This window comes from Echinococcus granulosus, assembly GCF_000524195.1.
Source record: "Echinococcus granulosus chromosome Unknown EG_S00099, whole genome shotgun sequence".
NCBI classification, from domain to species: domain Eukaryota; kingdom Metazoa; phylum Platyhelminthes; class Cestoda; order Cyclophyllidea; family Taeniidae; genus Echinococcus; species Echinococcus granulosus.
This window is the reverse complement of record NW_020170479.1, coordinates 194,815-206,964: the sequence shown is the minus strand read 5'-3', so window position 1 is coordinate 206,964 and position 12,150 is coordinate 194,815. Positions and strand designations below refer to the sequence as shown.

The window sequence follows — 12,150 nt, the reverse complement described above, 5'->3', positions numbered from 1 at the left end:
AGGGGCTCTGTAACGCCTTAAGAATGTATATTCTTAATTATCTATTAGCTTAAAGCAGGCGTAATTTTTAATTGTAGCCAAATTTTATGTTTTTTAAAAGTTTTAACACATAAACATTAAAAATCAACAATCGATTACACGAATTTGTTTTATTACCTCCGGTCTGGCCCCGCTTTACGAATGTGGTGTTTCACTAAGCGCCACTTGAGCCCATAGTCAAGTAATACATATAACATTAATCGAATCATTGCTTTCGTTACAACTGAAATTTTACTTGTTTTGTGCTTTCGCTGTAATGTTTTCTGTCTCTTCGCCATGTCATAAGCTCCTCTTCCTCTGTGTTCCATCACGAAGTAAAAAGTACTACCCGGGATGGCGTGATCCATTCAGCCTCACAGACTACGACAACCTAAGTAGGGGGTACCCTTCTGTTATGGACCAGTGGGAGGCTGAATGGTCATCCACCAAGGCCGTTCCCTGTGAATTGAAAGCATTTGATATAAACAGATTCCCTCACCATCTTATTGCTCGAAATAGACGCATCCATCTACCAGTGAAATATGACCACGAGCAACGACCAGCTTACCAGAGGAGACTGTTTGGCATTTATGGTCTTTCAAGCGGCGTTAACCCATGTGAATTATTCGACTCATATGAGTATTTGGCGAGGGAAAGGGAAATAAAAAAGAGACTTGAGCCAGATATTGAAGAGTTCAAACAAAGGCGGATTGAAGCCAACGCGGCGAAAGCCAAGGTGGAGAAAGAGAGGTATGGATTTTCCGGCACTATTTCCTGTTCTTGTTTAGCCTTAAATCAACTACAAGGTTTTCATGGTATTTCAGTATTTTATCGTCAGGTTTGGTTCTAATGTACGGAATTTTCACTCCCTTTTCTTGGTAAAGGATCCGCAAAATCACAGAGAATCTGGAGCGTTTGCCTGAAATCTTGGAGAAGTATCGGGCCAATCAGGAGAAGAAGGCACAAGCGGCTCAGGTGCAGGAAGAGAAGAGGAGACAACTTCTGGAAGAGGCAAGTTTTTTCTTTAATTTTACGTTCAACATTGTTTATGAGTTGGACCTCAGAATAATTAAATTACGTAAAATTTTTCAGGCTAAAGACACTGGCTAATCCTCTTGGTCTAGTTGTACACACTGTTAATCCCATTATTTGGGGCCTTGTTTGGCTATACTCCGGATTGCGTATCATTTTTATATCCTTTTAAACCCAACCTCTTTATCTGGAAAATTCTTATAAATAAAGTGGTTGCATGCAAATACACTTTAAGGTGAATGATATTAATCTCAAGCTTTTATCTGCTGTGAAGTAGCAAAGGGTGGGAAGCTATTTCAGCCTTATTTCAACGCTTTTGGTGTCTTTCCACTTATACTTTGTACCAGGAGCGGTGAATTGTGTATGATTATTGGTATGGATTAGCGTTTCGTTTAGACCACACCTCAAAAACTTTACTAGACCTTTGAGCAAGATTGCTTCATTGACTCCACTTTCAACCGCTCCCAAATAATGAGGCCCCTTTTTTGTTATATACATTTGCTTTGTCTAAAAATTTCATTGTTAGTTCTGCCTTTGATCTTTAAAGCCCATAACTTTGTGTAAGTAGTATTTGTGGACTAGAAATTTTTGTTCGTATGTGTCCTTGGCTTTACCCAGAAGCATGAGTACTCTGAAAATCATAAAAGTCGTTTAAACACTTGATCTTAATCTGCATTTCGGCTCAAGCATACATAGTAGTTTTCAGGTTCCTAGTCGAAAGTTTATTTCTATATCCTAATTTCTTTTGTTTCCAAAAGAAATAAGCTTGCCATACTGCAAATAAATCCCAGTCCTGATATTGCCGCGCTAATAAAGTAGTGTCTTTTTGGAGTTAAGGGGACTCCAATCCACTCCATGCCGTGTTTCTGCTTGTTCGCCTACAATTTCTACTTTTTAAATTGTGAACCTTTACAAATTGCTTGCAGTGTTAGTTTGACATGGGGTGTTTGTAGTCGCCAAGCGCTGGATTTACAAAACAGGATTGAATTTGGTGAATACAAAATCATCCCTCACAAATGTGTTGTGTGCTTTTGGCCCATTTACACTTCTTCATTCATGGTGGTAGGTATTTTCTAAATTGTAGGCTCGGGATCGATTCGGCTACTACGTAGACCACCGAGATCCGAAGTTCCTGAAACTGGTCGAAGAGAAGCACGAGGAGGCGAGATTAGCAAAAAAGGCTTCAAAGAAGAAGTAGCTGCCCGTCCTTTTGATTGTAGAAATTCTATCTGTATCAAATAGATTTTACTACCACGCATGGATACGGTCGTCGGTCTGTGTGGAGGGAAGGTGGGGGACACACGAGGTTGCTGTGCCGGTAGGCGACTGTGATAGGTGGTGTAATACGATAGTGGTTTATCCCTCGGTTCTGGTGAGGCGCCACTTTTGTACTTCGAATTAGCCCCCTTGTACCTCGCTGGGTGGGCTGCCCTTTTGGGTTATGCCAATAGCCCAGACACCTTCTCCGTGCTGAATATATATATTCCGCCCGAGTATTGTGTCTTCTTTCGTCTTCAGGGAGTCTCGGGACGCTACAGTGGGCGCTGGTGCTCTGCTGATGACTGGGTTGCCGTGCATGCTGGAGTTTTCGGGACAGAAGACATGGTGGTTGATAGCTGTTCAGTCTCTGGGGTATAGACACTCATTGTGGTAGAAACGGCTTCAGCTCAAGTATGTGTTCGATGTGGCTTGAAGGTTCAGCATTTAGATGGGGTTTTCCTTTGGGCTGCTCCCTTGGCCATTTCAACGCACTTGTATTCACGATACGGAAGCGCAATGTGTGTACATTTATATGCTGGTTTTTATTTAGGTGTAGCAACTTTATGAATAATAGAAATCGGTGTCAAAAAAACTTAATTAACTGTACTAGTTGCCAACAAACTAGGATGCAAATATTGTTGATGATGCCGAAAACGTGTGAAGCTGGATTGGCGGTAATTTGATTTTTAAAGTACGGTGCCGTCTTTGGGGCGCATGGATGGTAGTCCGCTCAAGCACGAAAGGTGAGCGGGGTGTTACACTAATATTTTTTAAACTTCAATTTCACCAAATTAATTGCTTGAGTTTTACCGATAGTAAGTTCATAGGAATTGCGGTCGCACTTGTGTGTACTGATAAGGCGTCTCTGGATGTTCTTAGTATATCATCCATCGCATTTTCTAATGAATATTCTTTCAGTTAGTTTGCATGCCGTGTGAATAATTATGTGCCATTGCAACAGGAAAACTTTGTGCGCCTAAGTCTTGCTCAATATCGTAAGTGTTGTGGAAGTCTAGATCATGTCAGATACTATCTTTTTTCTCGATTTTATGCGCAAAAACGCACTTTTTGGTGTCCAACCTTGTCACTAAGGCTGATACTTATTTAACTAAGCCTGAGACATTAACTCGGAATTTGCCAAAAGCTAACTATCTTGAGACAAAATTTAGCTCTAGTGACATGGATGGCAACACCTCGTACGTATCAAAGGAGAAGTATACGGCTCTCGCCAATGAAGTAGAAACACTGTTCCCGATTTGACATCCTTCTGCCTAGATACGAAAATGGGAGGATGATTTGTGGCACACTAGGCGCCAGAAAAGCCGACCACGAGTTTCTGGTAGCGCTGACAAGACACCTGATGGTGCTTCAAAAAAGAGCCATTTCAGAGTAAGTTTGGTGATTATTAAAAGTGACCAAATTTTCTTCAGGAAAGTCTTTCATCTGTCACACCGGCCCACGTCTCATCGTTACGGCAATTTTGGGAGGGTCTTATGAGCAAAGAAACTCTAAATACGGTCACTGAAAGACCTCCACTCCGACCAATTCAGGTTCTTTACCCTGTATTCACCCGCGTTTTGACGACTCGGCTCAATTGACTAATTGCATTTTCTTTTTCAGCCGCCTACTTTTTCTTTAGAAAAACGTGGGATGCCTGATGTTGGCGGAGTCCCAGCTTGCAACGTAATTCACACAAATTTTTTTATGCGGTGGAATAAGCGATCTGTCCCAGCCATAATCGTAAATGATTTGCCTTTGTTGTAGGAAAATTTGCTGATGGAATCTATTGATGTCGGGATCCCTGAACTACCGGTGAATAGCTTATGACGTTAAATCAAAGTTGAGGCGATTCTCATAAATGTGGTTCCCACGTTCCTTTGTTATCTTTTTAGCCGCCTCCTGTTGGAATCGAGGAACCACTGGCCCCCACAGCGGACATTCTAGCGGATTTGCCACCACCACCTCTACTTCCAGATGTGGAGGAAGGTGTCCGCTCCAAATCGGCCGGTTTTATCGACCTCTCGAAATCTCCTAAACGCGAATACTTTGGTGAGTTCATGCTAATTTGCACCCATTCTTGGCACGTTCGCTACCAACCTTACATGTACGGCGCCTCACTCTTATTTAAGTCCGGCGTGGCACAACTGGTCATCATAAACAAATGGCGAATACAGGTCTTGCGTCTTAAGCGGACCAAAGGAGTTGAAAGTAATAGATGAAGATGATTACATGTCCGTATCCGGGTAGGGGCTGAAATGGTACAGAAATGGTGGCAGTTGGCGTCTTATCAGAATACCAAACCGTGTGAGCTGGAGCGGTCGAAGTGAGATTGTAAGTGGTCGTTGACAAGCGATTAATCCTAACCGCACTGCCTTTCGCACGTCTACGCACTACCACTTTTGCCTACCGCTAGGGTTATCGACTCGGGGTGTCTTACAACATGAACGCCAGCTATGAGTAACAGGAAGTACCTGCTGCTTACTGCTGCATGCGGTATTGTTGCGATGTTGGGCATAATCAAAAGTCCCCTCGCAGTTAGTTTTCCACTGACTCCGCTTTCAACTACTATCGCTTTAAATCACAAAGTGGTGTGGTAGAGGCCTGATAGCTTGCTCCAAATTTGAACACCGTTCTATATTCTTGGGACGTACAAATAATCTGGTTCCACATTAAGCCCAACTTTTAAGGCTTGCGGTTAACTCTTGAGACAACTAGTTCTAAATTAGCTAAAGGGTTCAGTTCGTAAGTGGTCTTCCCAAAACTCGTCTTTCTTCCCCTATTCTGACTTAAAAGCCAATTATTTCTACTTTTTTTTCATGATTTGTTGCTTATTTTCCGGTAGAGGTCAAATAAGCATCCAGTAACTTACATGTGGATTTGAAAGACACAGATCAGCAAAGGTTGCACGCTGATCGTCCCTTAGATTTTAACCAGCATGATGAAGAGGCGTGTCAACTCGTCTTTTTAGTTGAAATGGCGTACTGTTGAAATGTCATCCTCTTCAGATTGAAAAACTAGTGCAGTTGAAGAAGCGCACGAAACAGTGGTCTTTGAATTAACTCTTCGCCTTGCAGTTCCCGAGTGTCCAAGCACCACCCAGCCAGTATTCCCGCACCGTTACTACAGTCGACCACGACTCGGTGCCTACACAAACAGTGCCGGCGGTGGTTTAAGTCGCGGCGTTCTCCGCAACTGGCCGAACTGCAGCAACCTCAATGAGAGTCCTCCAATGGAGGCAGCCAACGCGCAGCTGCCACGCCAGCGCTCTGTCACCTTTGAATCGAAGCCAGGCTCCGCTCCTGGTGATTCGGAGGTAGAGATTGAAGGGGAGGTACCCAATGTGAGTAGCGCTGCCTCTTCCGCCCCTAACTCTTCCTCACGAGGGCACAGTTCCGTCCCTAACGATCCTGGAGAAAGGTACAAGTATGTGGATGGAGGTGAGAGAGAGGATAGATATGTTCTTATTAGATTTAGTGCAGGGAGATTTGTGCTGCATATTGTCTAGCCTATTTGGAGAGATATCGACATCTATTTTTGGTGTAAAAACTGTTCATTTTGAATGCTCCTGGCCTTTGATGCTATGCGGATTGATGTACACACTCTCCACATACTGCGTTCTTGTCTTAATGTCATTAAAGAAATATTTTATTTTAGGATTATTTGTTTTTTATCCTCAAATATTAGTAATGCCTTAACACCCAAGGAGGGTCTTCCGCTTTTAATCATTCTTGCAAATAGTTCCGATGTTTTGTTTCCGAAAGGTATTTTTTTTGTGGAATAATAGATTCAACCTCTACTTCCATTGGGAATGCAGCCACTCATTTAAGACTTCGAGTAGCCAGAGTAGATTATTTTGATGGTGTCATAATCTTCATACTCGTTTAATACCGCTGATTAAAATTTATTCGTATTTATTGTTGTCTGATTCCACCAATATCCCAAAGTCGAATTGATTGATGTTACACCAGTGCTTCCCATAAAGTGGGTCCGATGTCGTAGAAAAACTCATGGACGGAAGGGAGGGGGATGGTAGGTTACATTAAAGGAAAATAAACATCCATTTAGAATCATTTTTATTGTTCACCTTAATCGCTTCCATCCCTTTTCCTAGAAGTATGCGCTTTGCGGCTATGCATACCGACATACCCACCAATTACTGTGAGGATAGGTGAAATGTTCCATTCGTACCGTGTATTGGCACATATTCGAACCTCATGTGTTAATGAACAATTTCGTAGCTCCTTTTTTGCACTCAATGACCGAGTCAATCTCGTGTTGAGTAACAATTGATCTAATCAGGGTCTTGCAAATGTCCTTACTTTTAATCGTCAGCCAAGATTCTCATCCTGTGTTGAGCAAACATTCAGCCCGTACTACATATAATGGCATTAAAAATAGGAATTGGAACTGCCAGCACAAGTTTCTCATCGTTTGGATTGACAGCTGAAAAAAAAAAACATTTGTAAGGTTGAGCAAGTCTCCAGCCAGGAAGGGAAAACCCCCCGATGGGACTCTTGGTATCGAGACAAAAGAAAGGAAATGGAAAGGAAAGGAAAGGCAATTAGTTAAATTGCTTGCAAGGCTGGCATTGTCAAGTCAGGCTCGTAGTACTTGAGCGTAGCCTTTTGAGAGAGGGGATGGATATGGACTATGTGGAACAGATGTAGCGGATTCTCAACTTATAAACTAGTCAATGCTTTTGACTACGCACACGAATTTGTGGTCATTGGTCTTTTTGAAGTGTCGCCGTCAAGGTGTTGCACTTTAATTTTTTCACAAACTTCTCTTTAATAAGTTTAAATAGGATATCGTTTATAAGACTTTAGTGGAAGAACAGTAAACAATGTAAATTCAGCAATGACTTGATCTCCTCTTGCGTAGACTCCTTCGGCATTCTGGAAAGTGCCGCTCGTCTTGCCAACTCCGCGGATCGTCTCAATCGAAATTGTTGCCGTTCTCGGCGCTCCTCTTCCGCAGCGGCTGAGAGATCGACATCATCGGCTTCGGATACTGACGAGGTGAGCAGCATGAGTAGCAGCAGTCGTGCAAGTTCGTCTGATGACGACAGTAGCGAAGGTGACTCGGTGAACTCAGAGCCGACCAGCAATCGCCCCTCCTTCACTGCCACAGCCGCGCTCGTCTCACCGTCATCCTCTTCGAGAGGACGAAAGTCGTCGGATGCGCCGCGGCGAATGAGTCGGGAGGCCTCGGCCCTCCTCGACTTCGTTTGCCCACCAACGCCTATCACGAGGGGAGGCCGTCCATCACGTAGCAATACTGGTAGGTGTACGGACAGTGTTGAAATTCTGTACAGTGTGGGGACTCAAGGTCATGCTCGACTACGCAACACGGCATAGCAGTATGCGAGAAGCTTTATTGATAGCTTATGCAAGATGCAGGAGGCTATGGGTATGGTCGGTGGACAATGAAACTGGACTAGATTTTAATCCGTGGGGACTAAAATATCCTTTTACCACACTGATATCATTGACAAAATGGGGTCTTTCATACTGGTGTATGTCAGTTTACACTAGAGACTTAACAACTGATGACTTCGTAATAGCCTTCGTTTCTTCCATTCGAAGAAATCGCCGCGGCGGAGGCAGTCACCTTGCGCAGGTTGGAGCGAATGAAGGACATCGCCGATCTCATCACTCGCGAGAAGTCGTTAATCATGGAACTAAGCACCGAGCTCACCGAACTGCACTCCTCTGCTAAGGCCGTCGCGACTGGCAAATCGGCCAAATCCAGCAGCAGCGCATCTGTTCCTGTTGGCGAAGCTACCCTGATTGATCTTAACCTACGTTTCCTGCTGGCATGTGGGTACCGGATGAAGTCTACTTTTTGGGTCGTTGGTAGTATACTGTCGGTCTAGTTCTAGGCTACGCGTTCTATTAGTTTTGAAATTTTTTTCCAAATGAAATTATGCTTAACGTTTTATAGTAAGCTTGTTAGTAGCATTTTTATGCACGTGAACCTGCTGCCGACTACTGATATCAACCTGACACAGTCGACTGATGTTCCTTGTCATCTGGCTGACATGGCAGTGCCCGAGTTATTGCTGATGGTGTCACGGACCATACCAGCCTGGGAGCACGTTTGTTATAAGCGTAGGGTAGACGTGGTAGTTTAGAAGCGTGGAGGTCGATTTGTGGGCGAATGAACAAGCCCGGGTTAGTTTGAACATTTCCGAGTCACCGGTCTTTCCCCTTGATGGCCAAATGCGTTAAAGCCATCAGCGCTTCAGGTGAAAAATCGTGCGATGATTTTAACTAGAATGAGAAGACGTTAGTTTTCGGACAAAGGTGACATCACCAGTCGTGCTATATTTATGGGCCATAGCGGAGGAAATAATTTGACGCGATTTTCTTGGGGCTAGACGGTGTCCTACAGCGGGCCCTTTTATTGTCAGTTGGTGGAGCATTCTCCTTGAAGCGAAACCATGATGCAGGATAATGTGAAACGACTTTACAGGGCCATGCCTGCCATGCGTCCCTCCTTTCCACTTTGCAGCCCATCCGGTTGAATGGGTTACTACCAGTGGCGTGGAACAAAAGCCGGTAGTAGTTCCCAATGCCATTCCTGACTCACGCAAATTCTGTAATCATTTGCATGACGCACGGCTTTTGGACCACTGAAAGTGAGTGCCACTGTCAGTGGTCAGCTTCCTGAACTTGATAATGTGGACAGCTGTCAGTGGTTGGCGTAGTTTCAGTAGTTCTCGACAGACGTCATGGAAGTTGCGGGTCTGCTAGGAGGGAATCATCAGAGTCCTCTCTCAGGCCTTGGTAAAGGACACGCCTAGGTGGCGCATAAGTGGGAATGCGCAGGAATGGTGAGCTGGTGGCATAAATGATATGTACGGATCTTCATGCCACTGAGGATGGTAAATTAAATGTATGAGTAATGAGATCTTGGATAACTACCCTGCAATTGAGGTATTGATCAGTTGTGTTCTGTGGTCTCAGGTAATTGGTTTCTACTCGTGAATCATTAGTAGCCATCACTCCCTAATACGTGCAATCTTCAGGTCAGCGACGGCAGGCATTGTTAGAGGAGCTGGCTCTACTGCACAAGGGTTCACCGGTGATGGTGCCGCCGATGCGTGGAGAGCCGTTGCGGGCGCGGTTGCAACTACATGCTGTTCGGGTGGCGCTGAAGCCACTTCTCCCTGGCGGTAGTAGTGGTAGCGGTGGCGGCTATGTGGTCGTTGGAGTGGGTGAGAGGCTACGGACTGTGGATGGTGGGCGACCAGTGAAGTATCACATCCTTGCCGTACTCAAGTCAGTGTCCCCTCTTTTGATTAGGTGTATCTGAGTGACAAAAGTATCGGTTGATTTACTCAGATGCATTTATTCGGTCTGAAATTATCTAGAAACCATTCATCCACCCAGTCTTGCTTTGCCGTTGTTACCGTACCGGATCCATCGGTTCATTAGTTCTTACTGCACTTGTCTATCATTCCACATTGCATCTGCTTGCAATCTATTAATCGTTCATAAGTTTGCCTCCGGCCATGTTTACAGCACCTGTACATTCACTCACCCTTGACACTTCCATCCGAATATTCATTCAGTCATCTATGCAACACCCATCTATCTGAATCAGAAGCATCTGTCTATCTATTCCACACTCATCCGTCCTCCTTCTCCCCTTTGTTCACAGATCCTTCCATCTATCCAGCGTTGATTGAACCTTTTGGAGCCTATCGCTGGATCACCCATCTAGAAAGTGTGGGAGGATGAATATCCGATTCACTCTTTTCTCAATTTCGGATCGCTTAATTACTTTTGAATCTACCGATGATTTTGTCATTGATCTGTTCTTTGTTTCCTTAACAGATGCGTTGGTGAAGGGAGGATCTACCACACCCAGACGGTGACACTCATGCGGGTGGCTGATCTTCCAGCTGGTACTGTTCGGGGCGCCGCTTTCGTCGATCTCCTCGCGGATATTGATGTGAGTGTGCCGATTTCCCCCTCTGGAGTCATTTTCAGTTACATCACACAATCTATCCTGTTGTAAAGGGGTTTGTCTGAGTGAACTAAATGTCATGTTTACTCACACTGGCTGTTGATCCTCTCTTTCCCCTGTGTAGATCGTGCCCCTGCGTCCAGACTTTGTCATTAACATCGAGGTCTACTGCCTGCAGACGGGTGGCAGTGGGGGTATTGGTAGTAGTGGCGGTCGTGGTACCTCAACGGATCGCCAGCAGTCTTCAGGTCTCCAGACGCCGGTGTCGAGAAGAACTAACATCTCAATTATGGAGAAATCGCCTATCATTTCATCTGCTAAGAAGTGCGGTGGGTTGCATATGTCTTCCTTGCTGCTCTCATCGAAAAAGAGGAAGTACTACGTTTCACAACCAAAGGAAGATATAGATTTGTCTGCTGGTGAGCAAGATACCTTGCTGGGTAGTCTTTTGAGCGGAGATTCAATCACGGATGTGATTGTTGTATTCTCTCTTGAAATTTCATAGAGAGGTGATAGCGTGAGTTACCTTTCGAGATGATTTAACATTAGGTTGTGTGAAGAACTATGTGATCTGGCCAGCAATGATGTCGTGGAACGTAACCATAAAAGCAGTGGATTCTCTTAACCTACCCTGTGTTGTTCCTAGTTCTCCAAATTACTGCACTGCGGTCCACGTGAGTTGCAGTCGCACGTGAAATCGTGGCGAGGGTGGTGGCAGTGGTGGTGTCGATATTATTAAATAACAGTGGTGCTATTACCCAGACAATGCTAAACCTTATTTACCAAACATTTGTGTCTGTCGTTTGGGCTACCCTTTGAGCCCAGTCAAGAAGTAGCTTTGCCGGTGCCTAGAAGGAATAGGGAACTAGTAGCATAGACGGTGTGACCGGAGTGGTGCTTCTAGCGTGGTGACTGAAGTGGGTGTGGAACCGCATTGTCAATTACAGTGAAAATATTACCCTGCAGTCGCATATCACTAGTCGTGTCACTGTATTTACGGATGGTTTATGGGTTCATCACCACCTAACCAATTGCAAGGGCTTCAATTTAGATAAAAATATTTAACATTTACAAATTATAATGTTGGTAAGTGAAAAGCGAAATAAATGATAGGTGGAGTATCTCACTCACTAGTCAACATATCGGATAGATCCGGACACGCATCCATGAAAGTTGCCACTTTCTGTTCGTACACAGCCTTCACTCTGCTCTCCTCGGTGAGTCTTCGTCATCACGACGATCTTCTGTTCGGTCGACTGCCGCGTGCCAGGCCTGGCGGTGTAGGAGGAGTCGGGGATGGGAACAGCACAGTGGGTGCATACGCGTTTGCAGCAGCAGAGGGGCAGGAGACGGGTGAAGTGGCTGGTGGAGGGGACCATGTAGAGATGCCACTGTACCTGGACGGGCTTCCTCGATCTTCCCCACTTGCCGGCCCACTCGGCTTCGTCGACATTACGGTACGGCTACAATCTGCGGTCCTCAAACGGGGGTTTTTGGTGAGTTGCCGGCTCATTCTCCATCATCGGTTAATCTCGTTATAGAGGTGTTTTCCACAATTTGATGTACCATTAAGACTCGAGGTTTGATTGAATTAATTTGCGATGGAGCAGGCTATGGAAACCACAACAGCTGTCATCAGAATGTGCATAAGACGCGATGGAGTGCGGTTACTCGAATTGTGCACGCCCAACCACAGTTGACAATGACTTTGTCAGCATCTTAACAGTTATTAGTTTGCACCATTCACTAGCACATAAATTTGACTGACCTTTTGGCCATTACTGGCGAATTCTCCTTTGGGATATTACTTGCGTGTATACTGTGATGAGGCAGATGTAACTTTCAACTTTTGATTTGGTTTCCATA

The 12,150-nt window shown here is 44.7% G+C and overlaps 2 protein-coding genes across 2 annotated transcripts; both read left to right on the top strand. All coding sequences in view use genetic code 11, as the record gives it.

Moving 5' to 3' along the window:
• Window positions 1-295: 295 nt before the first annotated feature.
• EGR_08227 (Growth arrest and DNA damage-inducible proteins-interacting protein) lies at window positions 296-2,248 on the top strand (the record flags this gene model as incomplete). The annotated part of the gene is made up of 3 exons (XM_024497476.1): window positions 296-768; window positions 903-993; window positions 2,135-2,248. 3 exons carry the CDS (start codon window positions 296-298, stop codon window positions 2,246-2,248), a joined length of 678 nt encoding a protein of 225 aa, XP_024348117.1.
• Window positions 2,249-3,489: 1,241 nt separating this feature from the next.
• EGR_08226 (hypothetical protein) lies at window positions 3,490-11,825 on the top strand (the record flags this gene model as incomplete). Its single annotated transcript, XM_024497475.1, has 14 exons — window positions 3,490-3,546; window positions 3,586-3,699; window positions 3,741-3,860; window positions 3,931-3,993; window positions 4,075-4,122; window positions 4,203-4,359; window positions 5,385-5,747; window positions 7,192-7,590; window positions 7,896-8,129; window positions 8,824-8,910; window positions 9,341-9,593; window positions 10,152-10,269; window positions 10,409-10,703; window positions 11,482-11,825. The coding sequence occupies 14 exons, from the start codon at window positions 3,490-3,492 to the stop codon at window positions 11,823-11,825; spliced, it is 2,652 nt and encodes an 883-aa protein (XP_024348116.1).
• Between the last annotated feature and the right edge of the window lie 325 nt (window positions 11,826-12,150).